Here is a 27,368-nt window from a genome sequence, read left to right as displayed (position 1 = left end):
TGTCAACATGGTAGGCTGTAAATGTACCTCGGCATGACACGAGTTTGCAAAATAAGCGTCCAGAATGCTTTCTGATGGCTCACTAACAGACTGTGCACTCAAGCAAGAGCTCTTCAGTTCACAGTCGCGTGAATTACGCAGCATGTAGCAGGCCGAGCTGTTGCATACATGGTGTCGGTGGATGTTCTTAGTGCTCTCGGACCCAGTGCACGACACCTGCGTCAACAGCCGAGTTGTTCCATGAGCTGAAGCATATTAGAGATAAATGCAATCATCACGACGCAGTGCAGAGAGGTCTCCAGGACTGGGATGGAGATCCACTGATGGCTCCCTATACCGTCTGTTCTGACCTCAATATGTCTACTAAACCCCACTGCAGACTGAACAAAAACGTGGAGGAGGGACTTGTGAACTTAATCGTTTACAGATGTCTGTTAATACCAGGAAAGAGAGATCTTATTCGGTCCACATGCTTTAAAATCTATATCATGGCACAGTAAAGTGCGAGCTGGAGCTTAACATAACTGGCACAGAGACAAAGGCAAGCAGACTGAGTTATTAGGCCTGTGACTCACGTAATCATGCTGCATGTCACTGGAACAAATAAGACAAAGTATCTATCTGTTAGTTTTGAAACTCTGGAAAGTTGGTTTCAATTTCCCATTGCGCGATAAGGTATTTTAATAATAGGTTTTGATGTTAGATGGCACTGGGATAGCAGTTTTCTCTTCCCCATCAAAGCCTGAGTGGGAGCAGCGCGTGCCAGACCCTGGAGACAATCCCCTAAATCAATAAAATAATAACTTGAATAAATATGCCATGACATCCTAATAGCACGTGCTATTTTCCATTGCAATTTCTTTAATTAAATAGTTTTCCATGGTCCACCCCTGTTCCAGCACAGTGGAATGATCCGTTTCCATGGGATCAGAACGCGACCCAGACCACTCTGATAGCACGTGCTGGTGCTGTTGGCCTGCACGACGTATTTACATCACAAAATCAGATGAATAAACAAATCCTACTGTTGCTGTGGACTTCATATAAGCCCTATAAGCACACTCCAGCATCCCTGCAGGTCACCATGGGGTCAGAGAATTATCTGTATCTTTAATCAAGGAGGTTGATTTTTTTTTTTTTTTTTTTTTTTATCTCAGACGCCATCTTGACAGAGACAACAAATTATCTTGGCTAGAATTATCAGTCCAATTGAAAGCAAACGATACAGTGCGTATAGCCTAATGCGTGATTAGGCTATCTAATGCAATCGGATGGCTTTAAATCGTCTTCTTTGCACCGGTGATTTATTGCGCACTGGAGCCGCTGGGCTGCTTGCTTTTTCACTATAAACACCATACATCTCTGGCCTACAGATAAAAAAAGGTTCAATCCAGCACCTTTTTAAAGGGTTGCTGTGTTTTTGGGGGGAGTCCTTAAGGTTCCACGTAGAACCATATAATAGAGGAGATTTCTTTTAACAGACCATGCAAAGAAGCCTTGAGGAAGAGTGTGTAGAAGCTACGAGCATGAGCTGACCAAAATAAATAAATAAAATAAAATAAATAAAAATAAAATAATAATAATAAAAAAAACTATCATCCTAGAATTTACTTAAAATATAAATGTCTAAAAAATTCCTTACAGTGCAATGGAGAGTAAGTATCTATATTATTATTATTTCAAATTAAAGTTCTTCCATTCACCCATGAAACTCTAAGTTGTACTGAAATACCTGAAAATAAATATAGACTTAGTGCTCTAGCTTATTATTTGTACGCAATGCATTAACCAGTGAATTCATTTATTCATGTTAATCTAGGCTGAATGTCTGAAACTCGCTTTCATCCCAGAGCTAACAGAGCTAACAGAGCTAACAGAGCTGCTCTCAGTGCCAAACCCCCTTCATTCAGGGATAACCCCTCGTCCTGCACTGGCTTTTGATAGGCGTGTTATCAATCACCTGCACATCCGATAGTCCACCTCAGCCTGACCCTCCGCACTTATTTCACTCCTAATGCCAATCCTGCTTTTTTTTTTTTTTTTTTTTTACCCCATCGGCTCCAGAGTGTCTGCTCCTTCAGCTGATTGGAGGAAAGAAACAATCTCTGTGAATTTCAATCCTGGCATTATGTTTAAGTAGGCTTTTCCAATACACAGACAGAGCACATAGTCCGAAAAAAATTGTATAAAATCTTATATTTTGGTGATATATATATATATATATATATATACTTTTTTTTAACAGCGCGGTGGTAAACATTTGAATTAGCATGCATTTGGTTGTTATTATTGATCATAATCATAGCTAAAACGCAGCAGCATTAAAAAATATTGCAAAAGTATTACAGATGCATTAAATTGTTAGAAAGCTTTAATGCACAGGTCAGTTTCAGAGTTCATTTATACAAATTCGACAATATTTAATGGCTATGCATTGGATGCGTGTCATGTGTGGATAAAATGGAGCCTACTGAAGCAGTGTATTTCTTGCTAGTCTGCGATAAACCATGCACAGTGCCTTTAAACCTTACATTATATTATACCAAGGACCGTAAATGATCTGTTTATAAATCACACTGTGCAACTAAACAAACGTCTGATGGCGGTGAGTTTGTCATTTTCTAAACACACATCTCTAGCTTCTGTCTCTGAGTGTTGATTTTATGAAAATATATATATTTTTATTCCCTCTTGGTCAGAAGGTCGTTTTTTCCCCCCTTCACTCTTTGCTTGTTTTTTCTATATTAATAATTCTTGCATCCTGACATGGTTTATTTGCTTATATATCTTAACTGTTTTTAGAAATGAAACGTCTAATTTATCTAGGTGTTTATCAATGCAAACAGAAGATTAAGCTCATTTAAAACACAGTGGTTTATTGAATTAATTACATCGTTTACATCTTCAGATATTTATTATTATTATTTTTTTTATAAACTTCTGGTGTCTGGACGGAAGTGCACTTGAGTGGACTCAACATTAGGTTTCAAACACGACCAGAGAGATTCCTATATATACGACCACAACAAAACATCACAACATAACACTTCATGACATTTGTGTTTTTTTTTTCTTTCTCCAAATAAAACGTTGTTTCAAACTGTTTCAGAACTTCCTCGACCGCTCATTTGATATATTTTTTCTATTCAGAGAAATGGAGCGAGAAAGAGAGAGACCTACACTTTCACTTTAGTGGCAGACATTCACCACAAACTAGACAACAATAGCAACAACAACAACAACACAATCCCTTACCAAGAGGGGCATCCTCCTCTTAAAACTGGAATGTTTTTTTTTTGTTTTTGTTTTGTCTTCAAGGATCCACTGTCCGTAGAAATTGCACATAAATATTCCATTAAATAAAGTTAGTGTAAAAAAACATGACAAGGAAAGGCCTCAATTCAAGGGTGTTTTTTTTAAGTTCACTGTTTCAGTTCCAAAGCCCAGACGTGTTGCGGCCAACCAGTTCTCCCTTTGGGTTTCTTGTCATTGCTGCTCCCTGAACATTTCAAAACTTCATTCTGTTCCAAACACAAGAAAAAGCATCCTTTAATTGACATGGCCCGAAACAAAACCAAACCCCTATTCCAATAAAATAACTCCTGTATTCATTGTGTACCTGCTTTGAAATTTTGTGTTAGCTATATTCAAGGTCAATAAATATATTTTTGTAATATACTGTCATGGAAGTGTGGGAAAATACAAAAAAATCTGCCTTGTGTTTTATTGACCTGTAGGAAATAAATACTTCCCAGTAATTCTCACATTTATGTATATATAATTAAATTATCTTTTAAATGAAATAGAATTTCATATACTGGCATGTACAAGAAATGATGCAAAACACCTCAAATACGCCTGGCAAAAAAAAAATAATAAAAAAATTAAAAAATAGACGGTTCATGCTGCAGACTTGAGCGAGTTTCCTGCAGAAATATTATATTTGTAAAACGTATTACAATATTACACATTGCAAATCTACCAACTATCATTTGCACTCACAATTTACGACACACAAAATAATTTCTTGTTTTGTGTTGTATTGTTAAAAAAAAAAAAAAAAAAAAGAGAGAGAGAGAGAGAGAGAGAGAAGTAAAGAAAACCGGTTGCCCTAAATATCCTAAATGTTAACTGAATAGAATACGGATTAATACAAATATAGAAATATTATTGTTATTATTATTATCTGCTCAAACTTAGTGAATCTAAAAAAATTTTTTTCCAGAAAAAAGCAAACGTCACAATAACGCAGTATTAATATAGGCCTAAGTGTCAGATGAAACACGTTCGAGTAGAAGTTGAGAGTTTGTGAGCTCTGACCAGAGCAAACTTTCCTAAACGCATCGTACAGTAAAGATATTTTAACCCTGGTGGATAGAGTATTAATCAGATGCTTGCTTTGCCATTTAACGGTGATTATTATTGTGCGAAATTTTGGGAAACTTCGTCAAGATGCCTAAATTAGCCCTGTATGATTGAGGTGATATACTGTGTGCAGATAATCGCTAGCAGTTTGCAGCATATTTCTCTTCTATACTTTCCCAGGGCTTCATGAGGTGTGTCCGTTATTTAAAATGTATTGCTATCACGAGACTTTCGACAGTGTTATAGATCTCTGCAGGAAATGCCAAAGGCCTGTGTGCTCTTATATATAAAAGCATCTTTTATATATATAGTGTGTGCATATATATATATATATATATATATATATATATATATATATATATATATATATATATATATATATATATATTACGCACACACTCAAGTTTGCAGCAAGAAGAGTCCAAATCTACCGCCGGATTTAAAATGATCCTGGAGCTCTAATGCCATGCATGCTTTGAGTCTTTTTGCATCAATACATATTAGTAATCCGTGTATTAAAAAAAAGGTGCATGCATATGATGATATGGTGTGTTCCTGTGTATCATTGGAAGAAGTGTTAACTAAAAAAAAAGCCACAAACACGCACCGTTTCTTTCTTCCTCCTCTCCTCTTTGGAGTCCGCCTTCCTGAACTCGGCCTTGAAGGCCTCCGTCTCGCCGCCGCCGTGCTGCTCGTGTTTGTCCAGGATGTCCATGAGGTAGGCGATGTAGCTGGTAGCGAGGCGCAATGTTTTTATCTTGGACAGCTTGGTGTCTGCGGGCACGTTAGGGATGCACTCGCGCAGCTCGGCGAACGCGCTGTTGATGCTCTGAGTCCTGCGTCTCTCCTTCCGGTTCGCCGTGGGCCTCCGCTTCACGGCGCGCGGCACCACCATCATGCCCGGTACGAGTGCTCCCGCGCCGCCTGCTCCGTAGGGCCCGTGCTCCAAGCCAGGCCCGGGCGCGCACACACCGCCGGCGGCGTTATTGGCGGTGTACTCGGGGCTGTAGGACGAAGGCGCCATGCCGTAGTCCGGCGGCGGCGACATGTCCGCGTGCCCGATGAGCCACCCGTGGAAATAAGGGCTTTCCTCATGACAGCGGCTCGCGGCGGCTGCGGCTGCGGCTGCTGCGGCGAAGGAGGACGAGTAGCCGTCATGGTGCACGACCGGGTGGTGAGGAAAGCCTCCTACCAAACTCATGATAAAGTCCTGCAAAAACAGAGCGCGCTTTTGCTCTTCTGTATTTAATTTTTTTCCTTTTTTTCCCCCCCTCACTCTCTCAGATTGTACCTATGTTTTGTAGCGATCATCGACTTGCCGTGAAAATAAAAAAAGGAGTAGTCGTGCAACACTCGTTCTTCCTGGGTCGGTGAAATGAATCAGGCTCTATCTGTCCATCACACAATGGAGAACTGATACCAAGCAACACATATTTTAGACAGTGGACCTGAAATGTGTTTAGAACTTCTGAAAGTCACCTACTTACTCGCGTGCAGGCTCCATAGTGCACATCCCAGCACGAGCAAACGTCCCATTAGAAACCAGTGCAGGCTGAGAAAGTCATCTCAGACAATCTCTCGGTCATGTGAGTGTGTCCGAGCCACAAATCCCTGCTGGACACAAAAACCAAACGAGAAAGTTTCCATACACTGTTGCAGTTGTGTTTGTGCAGCTCTCATGTGGATTTTTTCTCCGTTTGATGTGTGAGTCGCAGCTTCATGTTGTGCTGCTCGAAGTTCTTTTATACCGCACACTAAAGCGTTTCTCAGCCAATCCGCGTGCAGAGGAGGAGGAGGAAGCCGCTTCGCAGGGTGATTACACTCCTCAACTGCACCACAGCCCTCTTAAAGCTCTGGAAGCGTTTATTATTAATACGCTTAATATCGCGGAATATATACACAAATATACTGCTCAGTGCGTATTATTTATTAGGCGTTTTATGCGCATGGAGTGCACGTGCCATGCATTTTTACTGGACATATTTTAAGCATTTAGGAAAATATTCAATGCAAACCTTTTTATGGAAGTGTAAAATTTGTAAGTAGAGGAAATTATTTAATTTCTAAATTGCTTACGTACAGTAGGTGTATTAGAGTCGGCATAGTAGTCAATTCTTATTTCATTTTTAGTTTATTATTAATTTCATTTTAACTGTCTCAAATACAGCGTTATGACCATCTCTGCTGTGATCTCTGGGGTTTGTGTGAACGGCTGCCTCAAACACATCACATTCAGCTTTTCAGGATTTTCCATAATCATGTATATACACACACAAGCAAGCATTTTTTATTTTGGAAAAAAAAAAAAATACACCAGTTTTGTTTTTATCCCAGTCTCTTTAATAACATGTTTTTTTGCAAAAGTGAATTTCTTCAAATTCATAACGCTACTTGGGGGAAAAAGTCCACGTGATATTGCATGCTAATAAACTGCTATTTATGTGTTAGATGTACATGAACATTGGTCTGCGTCCTCCCTGAAAAGTCACATGACAGTATATGCTATGCTGCTGAAGCTCGTGCAGGCAGCGAGAGACAAGCTTAAGACACATTACAAGTCAATATGTCCAAGTCTAAGTGTCACAGCTTTAACGCTGAAACGACCCAAAGTGCAATTTGTATTTGTGTCAGAATTTAGTGTAAAAATAAAAATTAGAGCTTGAATTTAATTTTCCAGAATGCATTTTTTTTTGCATTGTATTCAAATACAATTTTACCAAACTAGCCTCGAATTTATGTAGCATCATACTGACAAAATATTTTTTGTAAGTAACAATTTTTTGAGGTCTCTTCCGTACATTTAATGGCGCTCCAGTATTTTGCAAAAAAACAAAAACAAAAAACAAAAAAAACATGAATGTGTTTACGCACGTGAATGGATAAATTCTAACTCATAACATGGTGGTGTTGTTCTTTCAGAAGAACATCTGAATTGATGATTGCTGTTTTTTGGGGCTTAAATGTTTAACAACGTTTCAAGAACACAAATGAGCAATTTAATTTCATGAATAAAGTGTTTCAACATCGCAAACTCTTCAGCTTTAATTCCTCACTACTTTCCAGTGTAATGCTATTAAATAATTCAAAAACACACAGTTCTCAGTATAATATGTACCATTTTAAAATAAAATGCATTTAACGCTTCTGAGATCAAGCTTCAGTAAAGAGAAAAGCAGACATTCAAATAATTTTTTTAAAATTTTTTATTTATAATCTAAGCTACACGGCGGTATTTAATTTTTATCCATTTTCTAAAAACTCTGCTGGTGATTTAACTGCAGTCATTAGCGTGCATGAAAATGTAACCGATATTAAGCTAATAATTTACAACATAGTCTACAAAATATTTAAAATGTGATGTAATTTATAATCTGAAAAAATATAAGGAAATCAGATGTAATATTTGCAATATTGCTTACAATATTTGTTTTAATAAATAAAAAAAGTCGCTAGTGCAGTTTGTTGGAAAGTTGTGTGATCATGGATCAGGAGCTCACACACACTGGTGAAAGCGATGGATGGATATACCTTTATTCTGAATTTACTGGTGTGTTTTATGTGTTGTGACAAGCAGGTAAAACATCTCTCAGAGCAAACTCCACCCAGGAATAATGCGACATTAGACCTGCGCACTAGATCTGTATTTACATCATACATGGAGCAGAGTTATGCAGGCCTAGCTGTGTAGGTATATAGGTGTGTGTGTGCGTGTGTGTGTGTGTGTGCATGTGTGTGTAGGTCTGATGCTTCATATTTTTCTTTGTGTGTCTGTGTTTATGTGGAGTTCTTTGGGAGGATTTGAACACTGACATGTGAGTTATTTTATTTGGATATTCGCAGAGTTTCTCCAGAGTCCATACGTTACATATATGTTAAACAAGGCTGTGTGAACGTCCTTGGGCATTGTGTATGTGTGTGTGTGTGTGTGTGTGTGTGTGTATGAAAATTCGCAACTTTCCTCATGGAAGGTTCATGATTTATTCGTGTTTAAGTGAGGTGTGTGTGTGTGTGTGTGTGTGTGTGTGTGGTGCCAGTGTAATTTATCTGTCTGATTGGAAGTTCTTGAGTAATTGAAATACTCTGAGGCTCCAGTTAATGACCCATAATCAGGCTGTAGGTCACTTGGTCAGACTGCTGGTCCAAACCCCCCCACCCCAGATCTTCCCCCTGCTTCTCATCTCCTTTCACACCGAATTCTGCATAAATAAATAAAGTTATGCAGAACCCGCTATTTAAGCCTGACCCAAGCATTTCAGAAATGCGCCATGAACCAAAGGCAAGTCACGAACTGGATTCATTAGAACAGGTCCAGGGGCTCATTGGTCGTAAAAATGATCAGTAGCCTCGGTGTTATCATAACGAGCTGTATATAAATCTGATAGTGTACAGATTAGTGATTTAAAAGCTCAGCTCAGATCAGCCAATCACAAGACAGAGGAACTGAAGTCCATAATGTTATTATTATTATTATTATTATTATTATTATTATGCTAAATATGTAGCTTTTAAAATATCCTTTTAAAACACCAGATACACACACCTGAGATGTTTAAGTGTAGATTTATTGCAATCAAAAATAGCTGCACATTTACTAAGATTAATTGCACACTAAATTGATTATGAAATGATAGTTGCACATGATGATGATGATGATGATGCAAGAGAAGATAGACATTGCTGCAACAATTTGTAATTGTAATGGAACAACATTTTTTTTTTTTTAATAATATAACAATAGTTGACCTTTATTGCAGTGATTCATGACCACAGCAACAGTTGTCATGGCTTACCTGATGTCATAAGAAGTATTGCAGCAGAGAGGCTCTCTTCTCCTTTCTTTCACTCTCCTTTCCTATAGCACACTCTCCTCCTCTCTTCCCTCCTCCTCCTCCTCCTCCCCTCCTCTCCTTCTGCTTTCCTTTGCAACACTCGTTAAAGGAACCTGGCTCTCTTTATCCCCCCCCACCCCCTCTTTTTTTTGTCCTGGTTTTAAAATAAAAGAAAGCAGCTTCATCACATCCACCAGACGTTTCTGTGATAACTGATTGTTTCCCAAAAGCTGGCCTGCTGCTTTTTTTTCAACCCACCTCACCAAAGAAATGTGTAGACAGGTAGAGTCTTAACAAGCAATGGTAATAAAGTCTATCTGATATGGCAACTGATATGGAGCTGGCATAAAAAGAGCCAGATTTAAGCGACATTTACGAGAATTTAGATACAGCGCGCCTGCTTAGAGTTAACATACAGAGGATTCGTTTAATTCAGTTTTATTTGTATAGCTCTTTCTTTTCTTTTCTTTTCTTTTTTTAAACATGTATAAAAAGCTCTGAATGACAGACCAGGATCTACTCCACATTTCATTAAGCTAAGAAAAGAAGTACACAATATTTGTATTGTTATTATTTTTAATTCAACATTTACATTCATTCGTTTATTTTGCAGACTTTTTTTGACCAAAGTAACATACAGTTAAGGAGTTAAGGGGTTAAGGGTCTCGCTCAAAGGCCCAGCAGTGGTAGTTTGGTGGTGCTGGGATTTAAACTGCTAGTTGGAAGCACAGAGCTTTAACTCCTGAACACTAGTTACTCTAAGAGTTATTACCAGCATGGCAAATCAATTAAACCAGGGCTCTTGAACTTTACAGATGCTGTTACTGTAAAACAAAATTGATGCCCTCCTTTGCTAGAGATTTATCTTACAGACAAACTATTCAAAAATAATTAGGCATATTATTTAAGCATGAACAGTAATACTTTGGAGTTTTTTCCCCTGAACTTTCTAATCATATAACGTATTTTTAGTAAAATTATCATTACGTTCCTGTTGACATGATTTATGGACATAAATAGTGGGTTGTGGTTTCCACCACTGCAACTAAATTAAATAAACACAGGCATCTTTGTTATGCTTCACGGACCCCACTTTGGGAACCATGAAATTAAAGGAATAATTTTAAAAACTACCTCTGAATTATTATTACTGTTATTATTATTATTATTATTATTAGTAGTAGTAGTAGAAGTAGTAGTAGTAGTAGTAGTGGTAGTAGTAGTCATTTTGTTGATCAGAAAATAGCCACAAAACAGAAATCAACATTATCATGTCCCTTTATGAAGCAAGAAGGTGAAACAGGGCCGATCTGCTCTTCTTCTGTAGATTACTGATTTTTAATAAGATGTGGTATTTTTTTTCTTCTCTTTTTTTTAGTATTGTATTTTGGTAACTATGTGCTGAAGTTTAAATGTGAGTGCTGACCCAGTAATTGCCATGATTTCTGTCCATGTAAAGGCAGAGCGGTTAGATCAAAGTGTGATGGGTTGAAACGAGAGATGAAAACAGACACACGCTTCCTCCTTATTGAGATCTTTTCCAGTATAAAATTAGCTACAGTAGTATATGTAAACGATCAGCTAGAAGTTGTATCCGTGGATGAAACGGTTCAGCCATTTGCTCTCAGTACATCTCTGATGCCCTCAGGGAACACACCTCCTTCCAGATCATCTCTGTTGTTTTTCCTTCCAATCATCTCTCTCTCTTTTCCCCTGTCACTCTTTTCCCTCTCTCTGTCTCATCCATAATGCTTATCACCAGTACTCATCACTTCTTCAGCCTTGTTCCATAGCACCTGTTCTCCCTTCCAACACCTAATAGCTCATCCTCCCTATTCACCAGCACTCTGCGCCCATCTGAATCTCCCAGGATTCCCTCTGGCTCATCTTCCTGCTCTCCTGCTGAATGGGCACAGAGTGAGACGGCAGAATGGAGAGATCTGACTGGGGTTGAGCTTGCACGAGACCGGACGACTCCTGTCTGATCTGAACCTGCTCTGTTATTGTTATCTGCCCTCCTGTCCTTTTTTTTTTTATCTGGCATCCTGTTCTCTTTCTGTGTGTGTGTGTGTGTGTGTGTGTAGCTGTTCTCACTGCATCACTGCTCGTTTTTTTCTCCTTCTCTTCTCCCGTCACCGCCCACTCGTGCTCTCATCCCCATGTCTTCTTGCACTTTAGCTTTGACAGATCAAAGTGTGTTGCTGAGCTCTCCTTCACTAGAGCATACTTTTGTAAACACACACATACACAACTGTGTTAAATCTCTCATTCTGTTCTGCTCTTCCAGGTTACTTCCTGATTGCGTAAAGGAAGATTAATATGTCAAAGGTGTGCAGCACAGAAAAGCATGGACACGCTAAGACGCAAGACCTGACACATCCAGTAAAACACTCACACACACACACACACACACTATAGACACGGGCTTCGGTGAATAAAAAATGCAAACAAAACCCAGATAACACATACATCCACCCACACACATAAGAGACAGCAGACACTTTGGGCTTTAATTGACAGTGACAACCCGATTAGCCATTTCCTCTTCTCAGTCACTAGCCGCTTCATTATGTGTTATCAGCAATCAATCTCCCCTAGAAATAAAATGAAAAAATAAATCATTACACTAATGAGGACAGCATGGTCTCGAGCCTGATTATTTTTTATTGTAATAATCATCTATCCAGCCAATGGCATTCTGTCACTGTAATAAAAATGAATCCTCTACAGCAATGCCAAGAGGACAAACACACACCCTCTGCAGAAATGCCAACTGATCCGATGGTCTTTAGTAGTTCTTCATAGCAAGCCTGGATAATTTTTATGATCCACCTTAGGACCATCTCCTGGACAACTGATTCTCATACACCACTAGTCAAAAGTTTGAAACATATATATATATATATATATATATATATATATATATATATATATATATATATATATATATATATAAAGACATTTGGACAAAGGCTTATGGTTGAAATAGTTTCTAGGACACATGTATACAGTGTTAACGCACATCATTGTCATCATCATCATAATAGTAAGTAAATCATAAGTCTATATTCTTGTCTAAATGTGTTTTAAATAAGTAATTTTTACTTAAACTAGAACGTAGGAGTGCTTGGCCTCCTGGGTGAAGCTCCTCATGAAGCTGGTTGAGAAAATACCAAGACTGTCTCAAGCAGGAATACTGTTTAAGTTACGAATAGTTTTAAGAGTAGTTTGAACTTTTTTTTGATCAATAAATAATTTGGTACATGTTATTTTTTTAGTGCTAATTAGACTAGTAGAAAATGAAGACTTTCTATGAGCAGGTGTGTCCAAACCTTTGACTAGTAGTGTAACTCACAATACCTCTAACTGGTTTATGGAGTGTATTAAAATCCAAAGGAACTAGAGAAATCTGGCATGTAATAAAAAAAAAACAAAAAAACATGTGCTCTCATGCATGTTTGTGATGTGCGCTGTATGCACAATGACCCGCTAGGACCAGTCCAGTAACGTGGATCAGTTATGACTTCCCCGATATACCGGTTCTCCTCCACTTTTGCAGGGAGTGACTATCAGCGGGGAGTGAAAAGGAAAAAATAGACTCATAGTTCAGTCAATGTGCATGGTTGCTCACCGTGGTACCTCCCTGTACAATTTACCATAATATTAGTGTACTCTGTCGACAGCATAGTGTTCCTTATATCTCTCCCTCAATCAATCACACTCCTGCAGATTACTCAGCTCCTGCTCCAACCTGTCCCACTCTCTGAGCCAAAATTCCCGAAAGAACCCCTACCACAGAAAAGCTGCGTGGGAAAAAGTGTGGGAATCCGTGGTCTTCAACTGGGGTACATGCTTGTGGATTACACACTTGCACACTTAATTGTCTTCAAAACAACGTGTGACGAGTTAGACTGCACATGATCTGGTTTGGATATTAAAAATATAGACATGTAGATATTGATGGTCATTTGTTGAGGTGAAGTGTTGTAATGTTGAATTAAACCATCCGGTAGAACGAAAGCCAAACCACCAGTTCTCCTCCTTGGAGCTGATGATGGATGAGGAGCATCAAGCAGAAGAGTGACCTCCACCTAATTAACTCCATCTTCAGGGCATGGACTGTTAATGTGGTTAGAGAAATCTGGAGCTCACCACTGCTTTCCACTGACCGCTAACCCAAATCCCAACACACTGGCCGCAGGAGGATAAAGTGAAGTCAGCGGCCTCTGTCTGACTCAGAACGATGTCCGAATTCATCCCGGCGCCTGACCCTGCATCAGATCTTTCAGATTTCCAGTACCTTCTTTTTGGAAAGTCAGTTGGCTGGTGAAATTATTACAGAGTCCACGCTATGAAGGGTCACGGCTAATAGGCGAGTGCGTATCTGTTTAGGATGCGTGAGACCTCACTTTTCTGGCTCTTATTACGACCGATGAATTGTTATATCCTCCCAGAACATTCTTCTCTCTCCCTCTTTTTCTCAGTCGTTCCCGCCCTCTCTCTCTCTCAGGGAGTCATTAGCATGTTATTTCGTTCTTTCACAGCTCATTGATAGACATGTGGTTCTAATGTGTCTAATTCCACATCACAGCAACTTCTTCCAGTTTTGCTGTAACGTTAGCAGGCCAGGCCATGAATTGTGGGTTCTTCGAGGTTTTTTTTTTTTTTATCTTTACCCTTCTGAGTTTTTAAATGAATTCCATCTATGACGTTTAAATAATAGTGATACATCATAGGCCTGCAGTTTCACAGAGAAAATAGTCTTCATCAGATTAATGGGTAGAGTAGAGTAGTGTACTATCCAGCTGGAAATGCGGCTGAATGTTCAGTCAGTAGGTATGGTGCTCTCTGAGGCCTTCTTGTGTTGAAGAAGAGCTCTAACCTCTGATCTGTCATCTTTTAGCTCAGAATAATAGTTCCTCCAGAAAGTAATGTGTCTAAACACACACAAGCCCATATTTATTCACTGGAGAAAAAGAGATTATGCATGAGTTCCAAAGATATAAATACGATTCAGACTTCAGGCATTTGGTGACATCTTGGACCAGTCTGTTTGGGAGTCACTGGCCTGCAATTTGTGGCCAAGGGCCGATTTATTGTAGCGTCAAAACCACAGTCCATCATGCCGGCACTCTCCAGCCAGCCATTATCCCCCCAGCGATGTAATCCGCACACACAAAAGTGCCTGGCTCTAATTTACAGTCCACTGATGGATTTACACCATTCTACCCATTAGTGTGTACATTTCCTTCGGCATGTTATGTAATGGTGTTAGGGAGATTTAAGAAAAGCATAACAAGTCATAAATTTGTACTCTTCTGTGGTGAGAAAGGAGCGTCTAGGTGAAAAGTACTTAAAGTTGAAGCTTCTTAGGACCAGGGCTAACTGGCAAAAAGAGTCGGGAGTGTGTTTCGCCATTTAGTGTTGCACACTCGTTTATTTGTTAAGTGTGATTGAAGGGATGCATTGAAAGAGAAGCTGTATTTAATAGTGTGTCCTGCAGTCGAGTCCAGTAGACCTTGATGAATGGATGATAAGTGTTAAATGGATGGAAAACATGCACTGCCACAACAACGGCATTTTGAAGGAAAAGGTTTTGGGATACTCGTTCAATCACGGAAACAATAGTCCAGTTGTATTTGAGCATGCTCCTCTACTTACTATGAAAGGTGAAAAACTGAACAACATGGACACACCATCCAGCATGAACCTATAAAAAGTTGCATTCGCCTTCACATTCCTGTGGTAATTTCTTTTTAAAACAAGCAAGGCCTGTTACCTTGCTAAGATGGCAGCCGTGAGTTTCAGAGCAGCAGCACAGGGGGAGCTGATTATAGCATTAGGTCAGATTAGGTCAACGCTATGTGGTGCTGGAAATTAGGCCAAGTATGTATGGTGCTGTTTTCAGTCATCCTGTCATGTCCTCCTAGAACCCCTGCCATGGCTTACTTTATTTAAAGAAAGGGATTTCTCATTGTTACTGCACATAATTCATGTGTGACTTGTTTTGTTTATAGTCGTGTCTCACAACATGGCCATTTTTTAAAGCGTAGATGCTCTCAGAAATGCAGAATCATGCATCTTCATGCATCTAAGCTTGTGTTAGGGATGTAATTTCTTTTCGCTTGTTAGAAAAAGTTCACTTAGGTGACTATGAATGAAGTGAAAGCATGTCAGAATGATGACATCCAGAAGCTGAGGGCACTCAGTAGGCTGGGTAGGACAGTAGACAGCTCTTATTGAACCGTACAGTTAGCTGCACTTGGCACTTGAGGAAATGTTCAATGAAGAGCCGTTAGTGTGCCTTCCTCTGCTCAGTTGCGTTCCCAGTCAATATGACTGAAAAAGGAAAGATAGGAGATGAGAGAAGACGTCTGATTTCTCATCCATCAATCCCTGGTGCATATCCCGTCAAATAAACACTAAAACAATTTACCGCAAGTGTACACACTGGAAGTGCCAACGTTAACACTTCTTACGGCTGAGCCACTGCCAGGTCATTTTTCAGGGCAATATTTAATGTGAACTAAGATGTCCTTTCCATTTGATGTCTTAGAGGAATAGCTAGCTTTGCTATATTTGGCCAGGGGCTTTGGTTTGGAGGCACTGGAACTCTATGCCCATGATCCCCACTTTAGGTTGATCATGATAAATGTGCTTCATTTGTTTAAGCCCACATGGCAGTTTTAGTGTTTCTCCTATAAATTTAGCATCACCTCCACTGGCATCACCTGCAAAGCTGAGAGGAAACAAATTACACTTTGCCATTGATTCGTCCTTCTTAATTGGCTAAAACTGTCAGAAGCAAGGCGAGAACTCTGGCTCTAGTTAGCGCCCCGGAAAATTCGGTAATGGGAATCATGGCATCGCTCCAGGGAGTGCAAAGCCACAGCGCATCACTCCTAGTTCTCTGCAAAGACCTGAAACACCCCCATCGAGGATGAGAAACAATGTTCCTGTTCTTCAACAGCAGCCGAAATCTTTCTCACAGAGGCATTTCAAAACCACATTAACAAATGACACTAGGCTTAGTGCTAATTTGGCAGGCATAATCTGAACAACTGATAAATTAAGTTGGAGGAAACATTTTGGCCCGGCATCAATAGCACACACAAAGGGCCTCTTGGAATCACTCTTTAGCAAGAGATGGTATTGGTTTCCACTGCAAAGAAAAAAAAAAAAAAAAAAGTGGCCAAATTACTCTGATTCCAGAGAAAGGTTCCAGAAAAAAGGGGTTCCTTAAATTTATTGGGTTGAACAAGAGGAAATAATTTATGCCCTAGTCCCACGCATTTCCGAGAACACAAATCTGGCCTCTGTGAATTACAGTCACTGTCATAACTTAGGCTGTGGTGCTAAAAATCGGCTGTGTATTTACGCAGATGTCTCTCCTAAAGATATGGTAACATAAAAATAATCCCTAATTGGTTTCCTTAATCATAATTTCTCAGGATATGAAGCTGAATCGGGGGCGTCAAGAGCTCTGTGGCTAAAATGTTGTTAACAGGAACACATGCATCAGTGGAGTTAAGCAACACCCTAGAAAAGCCTTTTTTTTTTTCTCCAAGCATGCTAGACATTCTTTCTCAGGCCTTTGAACCGCAAGTTCTGAGTAAGGCTCTAAAAGCATCACACTGAGTCGGGAGATGAAGCCAGAGGATGCCTGAACTCGAATGTGTCAGAATAGAAGATAACTGTCAGCTGTGGGAATTACGAGCACAAGTTGTGTTTTACAAAACTGGAGATGGAAGAGCACTTTTGATCCCTACTGTGTGAAAACTGAATATTTAGAAAGTGCTGACAGTAAGCACTAAGCTCTCTTCCATCAGGACCCAGATTCTGATCCAAATCAGGTTTCAGCAGTTTCTTACTGCTTACTTTGTCCAAGCAGGTGACAAATTGCAACACTAGCTCTGTGTGGGGGGTATTTATTTATTTTGCTACTATGATTTGGCTCCACCTGTCCCCTTAAGGGGGAAACATCACACTAAATCAATACAAAGTTCCTTCTGCCTTTATCCTATGGGAGGGCTTTCTTCCGGAGAAGGCCCATAGAATAGGTTGATGGGGTTGAAAATGAAGTAAATCACATGCAACGCTGTCACACTCTCCACATCTCAACTCAACTGAACACCTATGCGAGTTTTTGTAGCCACGTGTCCACCACCATCATCATCAGAAGACTGCCAGTTCGAATCCAGACAATAATACAGCTATCCTTGGCAGGGAGTCATGAAAAAATAAGGCCATACTCTCTGGGTGGGAGGTCTCATCCCTGTCAGCAACACTAGCCAATCACAGGCTTCTGTGATGTCATGTATGTGGAAGAGGGCAGACAGATTTTTTTTTCCCTCAACAGCCCTGTGATGCAGTATAAGCAGCAGTTCAATGTGTTTGGCTGGCTTCACGTGCCTCAGAGGAAGCATGTGTTAGCCTTCACCCTCCCGGGTTGGTAGTTGTTGCGTGATAGGGGAGAGCTGGCTAGTGGGTGGGAATTGGTTGGACGAAATTCAAGAGAAAATGGGGAAAAAATAAGGGAATATCTTTTGGAAGAACAGTGTTTTTATCCCTCCACGATGGTTCCAGTGGCTTCTGTGCCAAACAGCATTGAAACTACTCTGGTGTCTTGCGGTAGTCATTTTATGTTCGTTTTTCTTTTTTAGCTTATTTTATGTCACCATGATTGGTGTTAAAGCATCATTAAGACGAGACCTACAGCTTTTCAAGGAAGTAATGATTATGAGGCATCATAGACAAATTCTCAGTACATGTGGCCCAAAGTATCTATGAAAGTCTTCAGCCATCCAGTTCTAAGGGTTTGATCCCCTTGGCTGAGTTTTGATACGTCTACAAGATTATAAGATAAGTCCAGTCACTTCGATTGGCCACTTTGATTGCTACTGCACAAAGGCCCCAAAAGTTCTGGCTCTATTACAGAGTATAGTAATACGGTCATCTGGTTATTTTAGCATTCAGTCTTCTGCTGTGGTGGCCCAGTCAACAGCTTTAATCTGTGTGTAAAGATTTCCACTGAAAACTCTCTTTCTTAATCTTATCTTCAGCTATAAAAAGGAGAGAACGAGTAAATTCGGTCACATGATTCCCCATTAAATAGATGTTAACCTTTGTCCATTGATTTATTTATTTTTAATATGGCTCAAGAATTTTCAAGAAATCAACAAAGCATTAGTTTTCTTTTGTTCAATGTTAAAGATCATTAGCTTAAAAGCTTTATCAAAACAGACTGTTTACAAGTCGGCTCTTTTTGGGAAAAAAAAAACCATAAGCACTTTCTATCTACATAACAGTAAAATGAGTTCATGGCTGTCTCCGCTTAAAATGATTTAGCTTAACCATTCGTGAATTATTCCAAATCTCTGCCTTCGCCACTCTACAAATGAATCAATTCCGTTTGATGTTTCTGTTTTATGAAAGCCACTTATCTTTCAGACTGCGCCAATGTCCTTTAAGTCCAAACACTTGCCGTATTTACATCCAAATCCTTTTTTCCAGGATTCGATCCAACTGCACGTACAGGGGCTGCTGGCCAGTTACAACCGGGAGGAAGATATATTTTTTGTTTTGCCACTCATCATAAAAGCCCCGAGAGAGATCAGGATGTGCAACTAAAGATGAGCTCCAGACTCCGCTTATTTCTGCGTCCAGAATGGAACACAAAGCTCTAATCTTAAAATAACATGAGCTCTATGGATAATACAGTGTTTTTACGGTTCACAGTTGAACATAAAACTGTATTCAACGGTGATGGAAGTAAAAGATCTTTATTGCAACTTTAAAGTAAAGCAGATCCCGCTATGTCATTTCAAAAGTGTCAGCGTGCCACATAAACGCAAACCGTCAATGGTCCAGATGTTGCGATGGTTAACCACAGTTAGCTAAACAAAGCCTATGAAGTATACACGAGTGCTAATCTCTCCTTAAACCTTTGAATTGTTTATCATTGGACACCGAAACAATCAACAGTCTCTATGCAAAGTTTATCAAGCCTATAACATTCTTTGGATCATTTGTGCATACCCATAGGCGTTTCCATGTTTATTTTCCTGTTTTGAACTGGCCTTTGATATCACTTCCAAACTAATAATCATTCAATGATGTTTAGTCAGCTTGTCTTATATACCATATTTGTAACAGTTTATTAGTCAAGTGTAGAATAAGATAGGCCTTATTATATACACACCGCTGACACGAGCACAGTACACGCTGTATTCGCTCAAGACGCACATACTTTTACCGAACAGAAGGATGGAAATGTATTATAAAATCATACATCAGTTTCACACTGCACCAATTTCTGTTTCTCAAAATGTCAAAACACACCATTTGTAAGTTCAGCATGACCAAATTAAGTATTCTCATGTACACATGTGCAGGACTATATATGTGCTTTACTATAAAAGTGGCTACTGCAAAACAGCCAGGTTCCTCACTGAAGCCGATCTGTGCAGTTTTATTTTTAAACTCTTCTTTACTTCTTGTCTGGGGTTTAAGAGCAGTCGTCGTTCAAAGAATCAGAGGATGTGACTGGAGCTGTAAAGTTTTATCTAGCCTGAGGGTTTTCCCTTCTGAAAGATGGTACGGGAGACGATATATGTCAAACACACTGACCTCGCTCTTTTTGCTCTAAAGGCTATAATGTTGAATGACCTGCTGTTTGACTTGAAATCTTTTATATGATGGAAACTGCTTTTACTGTAGCTGCACATTTATAACAGGGACAGATTCTGTGGAATTCAGATGTCATATGGTTTATTGTGATTATGCAAAATGTTTACATTTAATTGGCAGTATATGTGGCTTGGGAAGTAACACAGTGTCAAAACAGCCCTGAGTTAAACATTTAGTTTCATTACTGCTGCTTTGATGGAAGACACATAGTGATCATTATAAAAACTGCTGATCGTTTTGCTTCATCATAAGAAAATCCCAGTGACCCCCTGCTGACTCTGATCACATGGTTCCTATCGGTTATGAGGCCTAAGCACTCTCCACTCTCCAATTACCAGAGCCTCTCTCCCACATCATGTTTATGTTCACATGGACGCTCAGGAAGCCATTTGAAGAAGGTTACGCAGATAAACAGGAGTGTAGCATTCTGGCATGGCGCGATAGTCACTTCATGTGCAGTAAACAACGAGGCATGTCTTTTGAGAGTAAAGAGGGAACGCATATCTCTCCCCCCCCCACTTCTCTCTCTTTCTCTCCCTGCATTTGAACTTTCCTCCACTCCCTGGAGAACTGGACCGAGGCCTGGTCCGCCTCTGGTTGAAGGACCTCTCTCAGTCCTGCTGATGGATGGCCACATTTTTAATTTTTAAAAAACTGATAAGCTTTCTTGCTTTGCAAAGTTTAGAGCAGAGAGACGGAGGCGAAAGTGACCTCTGTGCACAGTGATTTCTAAAAAATCCACTCATGACTCTTCTAATGGAGTCTCTGTGTCCATTGAGTACTGAGGACTCTTATGAAATTGAAATGTTTCTGAATATCCTGTTCACAGACCATCTACATGAAAATTGTCTGCAACATTAAAACAATAAAACATGCTGTTTCTTAGTGCCTTTATACCACAGTGCTGTTGAAATCTCAGATCTGATTGGTCAGATGGAGTTGAGTAATTTTCTATAACAACTCTGACAGTAGTGCTGGTTGTTATTCATATTATAGGTTTCTATAAATGTGATTGTTCAAATAAGTTTTTGTTTCTATAGTAACAGTGCATTCACTGGGACTTGTGTGCTGGATGTGCCATATAATCTATGATTAGTAATAAACACTTAAAAAGTATGTTGTTATATATTTTTCTTAAATGTAAAAATAATAATCATCGATATGGTGAACTTTCTGTAAGGAGACTTCTATGGAAGGAGTCAACACTTTAATGCTCAATAATTTTCTGACACGGAAAAGTCTTCAGGACAGAGGAGTTTCCGCTTTCTATTTTCTGTGTCATATGACAAGCTGCTTTTTTTTTTTTTTTTTTTGTCTCATTAGCTTAGAGGCTGTTCAGGTAATGACTGTTTTCGCTGCTAGAACGTTCCACAACATTAAACGTAACTATAAATGGTAAAAAAAAAAAAAGCATTATGTCTTTTTTTTAATAGATTTACAAAACTGAAATCATTTGAAATTGTTGTGGTATAAGATGAATAAAACATTTTTGGGACACGCTGTTATAGGAAAATAATTATCTTAGGGGTGGATACACACACCACCCTGTCATTCATTATTTTCCTTTAACAGCACAACCCCAGGTGTTTTTATTTCTTATGTATGTTTATTAGTTTTTTTTATAGTCTATTAAAAATACGTTCTGACTTGCAATCCCATGATTGAATTTAGCAGACTATACAATTGGAAAAATTAAAACAAACAGATGAATGAATAAATAAGTAAGTAAATATGTACGCATAAACATATTTAATAAAATAAAGTATATAAAGTAATAAAATATATAGAAAGTAAACTAGACAAGGCATTACCAAACAATATAAAGCCTAATGCCACATGAAATGGAATTTCTCAGTCTATTTGTTTATGGACTCACTTGGTGCATTATATACTGTGATGTGTTACTATTCCTACTCGTATTAATGAAAAGTCGATAATGTTTAATCATGAAATGAAGTAACTGAATCATGTTAATTCTGTTAGCCTGGTGTAGCAGGAGCTGGAGCTTGTGGCTCGTCTTTATTTCACTCTCAGAGGCTCAGCTTCAGCCAGAGGATGAGCCACTGATTAGCCTTGAAGACCAAGGGATCCAAGGGCTTTCCAAGACTTCAGCTGATCCCTGATTTCAGTTAACTCATTTTCCTTACAGCTCTTTCTGAAACAAGGCATGATATTCATGATGAAAATAAGGCTGGTTTACGAGTGCTTCCCCTACACAGTGGACTGCAGCTTTGTGAATATTAGCATACTAATGATGGGCAATACTTGACTGAATATTCTTCCATGATATGGGATGGACAGCAGTGTCTTAAAGAAGGTTATGACTTGTAATTCTCCAGTGCTTCCTCAATCTTTCTTTGCCTGTCTGTAGTGGCTCTCCTTCCTACCAGTTCAGCTGTCCCGTGATGCTGAAATACTGTGTGTGCCAAAGTCTGGGCCGCTCTGGTGCTAGTGGTAAAGGCTTTTATGAAGATTTTATTTCTTATGACTTATTCGCTTGGCCTTTATTGAGCAGTGGTTGCAGAGAGAGAAGGAAATGAATTAACCCCTGCACAGATGGCTTTTAAGGGTAAAACACTGCATGACAAATGTTCTGTGCCCTCTAGGCCCCAGGCTACAATATAACAAAATGGAGGAAGAAAAAAAAAGCACACCAGGACATTCAAGTACCCAACCAAGTGATATAATAAATACTTATTGTAAAAGAGGAGAGCTTTAATCTTTTACTCTCTCCCTCTCTCTCTCTCTCTCTCTCTCTTACTTTTTCTAACCCTCCTTGGTCTGCTCTTGACCCATGCTGGGTGAAATGGTGGATAGGATTGTTTGTACGCAACCTCAGCACTTTCCCCCGTCCCATGCTGCTTGGAATGAGCGTCAGGCCTGTGCTTGATTTAAGCTAATTGTAAAGCATGCTCACTTACAGCCCTCTCACGTCATGTTGCCTGCGACCGCAGGGGCATCAGGGACAGCATTGGCTGGAGATGCCATGCTGCCTGTGTGAGGATGAGGAGGACAAAAATGCGGAGAGAGCTTTGGCCTTGAAGCGTGCATGTTGGCCGCTGTTTCACACGATTCTGGTTTTTATTTGCTATGATGTCTCTTTTTCCCTTCTCAGTCCTTTGTTTGTGTTGCGAATAAGCATGATTATGTTTCTCAACAATTTCTTATATCCCATGCTGTTTGGAAAGAGCATCAGGCCTGTTTCTCTGTGCTGTAGCTAAGCAACTGCTGTTAGAGAGGAAAGAAAAACGATAAGAACTAGCACAGTGCATCTTACACTCTTACAGTAGATAAGAGAATTCTGATCAGCTGTGGGTCTCAGTGTGATCTATGATCCCTAACACCGCAGCATGACTGTGTTCGAGCGACTCCTCCGTGATCTGGTGCCCAGCAAGACTCGCTGATAAAGACCCTTGATCTGGGTGGCTGTCTCTGTCTTGTTATCTGAAGGAGAGGACGAATGAAGAGTTATCTTAATAACTCAGGTTCTCTTCAGGAATCCTCATCTCTCGGTTGCTCACAGCTCCAAGTGTACATCTTTCCATATAAAATAATTCCTTAGCTGAAGTCAGATCATGTTAATATTACTCATTCCTGCATTTCACTATGTTTACTCATCTCCTAATTAACCTGTCAGCTGCACCACAGCATTATACAACTTCCTCGGATATCTCAGCGTTCAGACATCAGGAAAGCAGGTGACATATAGAAGGTGTGCTCCAGTTGCACTGTAGTCTGCAATCAGTGGGTTGATTGTAGCGTCACTGGGTCCCCGCAGGGATCAGCAGGGAATCCTGGGGGCTCTGAGCCTCCTGCTGGGACTGTTAGCAATGCCCTGCTGCTCGACCGCATGACTGCCTTGCCTCATAAAGCCATAAATTCTCCTTCAAAGGCATCATTAGTGCCACCACACGGCCACATCCTTATAATAGGGATAAGATAAAGAGAAGAACCAGGGACACGGCCATTTGGGAGGGGGGGGGGGGGTTGTATGAGAGGATGAGGTATCTGTTTTGACACATTACGACAACTTAAACAGGCGGCCTGCTCTCGCTAACTACTACACAAACACAAGGTGTAATTGTTCACACTGACGCTGTCAAATTAGCCACCTTGTCTACATTATCACCTCGGATTGGCAAGGCCAGTGTAGAGGATGTGCAAAGATGGTGAGAATTATACTGTTTTTTTTTTTTTCATAGTTAGGAATGTTAAGGAAAAAAAGGTCAGTATATGGAATTACAGCAGTACTGTTGCTCAGAGTCATTGGTAGATGGTCATTATTTATTTTTTTTATCTCTATCTGTGATTAAACTAGAAATTATATTTATGATCCATTCACATGGTCCGTATTTTCTCGGCTAATTACCGGCAGTGTTACAGTATTGAGATATTACAGCAATAATCGTCTCTGAGGGCTGTGAGGACACAGACTGAATGACCTTAGAATGACTCCTCATAGCTCAGACCTGAAGCACACCGCTCACACTGTGTTGCAATTAACCACAAGATCACATCATCAGGAATTTCTGTCACTCTCATAGCTAGAAGGTTATCACCGATGCTAAATATTTATTAGTAAAAGATAACAGCCTATCTGTAAAATATGTGGGTTCCATCTGTGGCTTGAATCATCTTCAAAGTGGAAAAAAGGGCTAGAGTTAGGATTTTGTGAGCTAGTCATTGGAAACAGGAGCTCAGTGCTGGTTATGGGAAGATGGATGCTAGATTCAGCCTAGTCTACTGTCATGCTCTTTCACTTTTTATTGTAACCAGGCTTGCATTCTTGTGTTTAGTATTTGTCTTTACCTGGTATAATCCTTTGAAGTTACAAAGTGAATTAGAAAAGCCATGCAAGATTTAGCACTTTGGATTCTAAGCTAAATGGTCATAATTCCAGTGCCTTTAATAAACCCCAGGGCTAAATGTTTTCATGTGCAAATCTGTGAATTAAAAGCCCAGCTCTGTATACTGCAGACACACTCCATGTAACTTGTAGTTCTCAGCCACCAGACCAACCAGGTGTTGCTACTCCATGGGCCTGTAAAGGAGATCTTATTGGACTTACTGGGGATTTGACCATAACTGCTGCTTTGACTGCCTCTGTGAGTGTTTGCCAAAAATAAAAATGAGCTAATTGTGAAAGACTTTTCATAATTACGACACTCTTAGAAAAACAGTTAAAGGTTAAGTCTAGAACTCTTATGGATTCTTTTGTTTATCCCTCTGAGGAAACTCTTAAAAGTGCATTGAATAGTATTTGCCTGACCCTATTAGGAAGCAGTGAATGCTTAATTTTCCAAAGAAGAGCGTATGCCTCTACAGACATTGAAAGACTGGTGGCGTAGAGTCATTTATTATTGTTTATATTGGTATCTGGTGAATTTAAGGCCTGATTTCCAAAAAAGTCAAGGGGTATTTTGGAACAATTTTCCTCCTAAGGGATTGTGACTAGCTTGCAAAATCCTAACTCCAACGTTGAAGATGACTCAAGCCAAAGATGGAGCCCACATATTTTACAGATAGGCTGTTTTTTATTGAGAAATATTTATCATCGGTGATAACCTTCTATATATTTACTATATATAGTAAACTCTACACAGTTCGATGGTCATTTCATAGTCCAGTTATATGCATTTAAGGTTTATTAATTAACTAGTGATGGGAACCAGTTGTTTTAGAGCAGATAAAACACTAAAATGTGCACTGCACTGTAGAAATCAGTAGCATGTTTATAGAGAAATGAAATCACTTCTACTGGTTTCGTATCAGTTTTCAGCAGCACATCAACAGTGTCTCTCAGGCTAAACCAGCAATTTTAATTAAAAGCAGAGGCAATGTGATGAAGAGCTGTAATTGCTCAGTATTAGTATCATGCGGTAATGACAGAACCTTTGCCCAATCACATCCTTTTTCCGGTTTGGAGTTCACTTTCACTGTTGGCTCTCACCTCGGACTTGCCTATGATGTGTGAAGTGTTTCCAGATGCTTAACTCCACCAATAGCTCAAGACTCGGAGGGTCATATACTGACACATTGTGTTATTGTAGCCATAACGGTCGTCTAAAGATGAAATGACCAGAAATTTTGTGTCAGCTCTCTGGCTTAATGAAAACATGTTCTTTCAACATCTTGAGTTCATGTTGTTCCATGTGGTTATCTCACAAAGTGTGAAAATTTCAATGTGCCTCACAGTTATTCATACCATTCTGTTATTGTTATTAGTGTGTATTATTAGTGACTTAGTCATGATAGTCATGATTAGTATCATGACTATTTTAAAATTATACAAATTATATAGCACTATACAGTATACAGGCACTTTATCTAAGTATTATGTTCACTTGCTGCTTTCGTTGTTTGCCTTGTAACATATGCCGCATTTGACTAAAACTCGTAACTTGGAATTTCCAACCTCCAACTAGGAAAAACAACTCTGAATGCTTACTCGTAAACTAGGGATGGTCTCCTCAACCCTGAGTTCAGTAAGTGACATCAATTCAACATTAAACAATGTAGCACTTCTTATCTTTAAATAAGTTATAGTGTATATAAAAGTATTTGCTTTAGATCAATCAAAATACAGAAATACAACACTGACTGTACAGTTCCCTGTTTTGAGGAGGTAAAAATACATCACTCAGATAGCTTATTGCTAAAAAAAGACGAACGTGGAGGCATCCATGTTTTTTTTTTTGCACTTTGTAGCTCAAAAGCACGGAGGACAAAAATGACATAATTCCAAATTCCCACTTCCAGAGTAAATCGAATGCAGCATTACTTCTGGATATTCAGCTCTTGTACTGCTGTTAAGTTGTTGAACAGTCAAGTACACAAATGTTAACAATGATACATTCATTCATTCATTTTTCTTCCACTACGCCTAGAGATGCAGTGGCAACAGGTTCCCCTGGATCTACCCTGGGGTCTCCATCTACGGGGACATGCCGAGGGGCATTTTTAAGATGCCTGAACCACTTCAAATGGCTTGTCTCAGTTTGGAGAGTGTGCACACACCCTGAGGCCTCTCTCCTGTGAGAATTCTGGAGTGGGGCTCTAGTCACCAGGCTCTTGCCTGCGAAAACCCCAAACTAGAAGTTTGCTACCAGAGCCTGTACTGTGTGTGGATGTAAGACCGACTCTGTGTAGCTCACACCTTTCCATTTCACACTGACGCTCCAAGCGAAGTGATATTCCTCAACCCCAAAATCCACCTCTGTTGCAAAGGTTTAGTCCTTGTAAGACTGCACATCATGTTCCTTGCCACTGACTGACATTGCACCTAACCCACCACCTGCAGAGGATGAGATCTCACGATAGCTTCATGTCGCCATTCTTCATTCTCCAGGACCTCGTCTGAGGATGCCAGGTCTAGCTCCAGGGGTGGGATAACAGGGTACACTTAGTCTTTCTTGTACCTTTCATGGGGTTCTTTTTGATCACTCTTTGTCTAACCTTTCCCCAGTCTGTTCATCAATAGCCCTA

General features: G+C 39.6%; 1 protein-coding gene across 1 annotated transcript; it reads right to left on the bottom strand.

Moving 5' to 3' along the window:
- Nucleotides 1–2,856: 2,856 nt before the first annotated feature.
- hand2 (heart and neural crest derivatives expressed 2) lies at nt 2,857–6,101 on the bottom strand. The gene is made up of 2 exons (XM_026933871.3): nt 4,973–6,101; nt 2,857–3,521 (listed from the first exon to the last, which is right to left on the bottom strand). Exons 1-2 carry the CDS (start codon nt 5,564–5,566, stop codon nt 3,423–3,425), a joined length of 693 nt encoding a protein of 230 aa, XP_026789672.1. The 5' UTR covers nt 5,567–6,101; the 3' UTR covers nt 2,857–3,422.
- Nucleotides 6,102–27,368: the final 21,267 nt, after the last annotated feature.

This window comes from Pangasianodon hypophthalmus, chromosome 3 (genome assembly GCF_027358585.1).
Source record: "Pangasianodon hypophthalmus isolate fPanHyp1 chromosome 3, fPanHyp1.pri, whole genome shotgun sequence".
Lineage (NCBI taxonomy): Eukaryota > Metazoa > Chordata > Actinopteri > Siluriformes > Pangasiidae > Pangasianodon > Pangasianodon hypophthalmus.
This window is presented reverse-complemented; position numbering and strand designations above follow the sequence as displayed.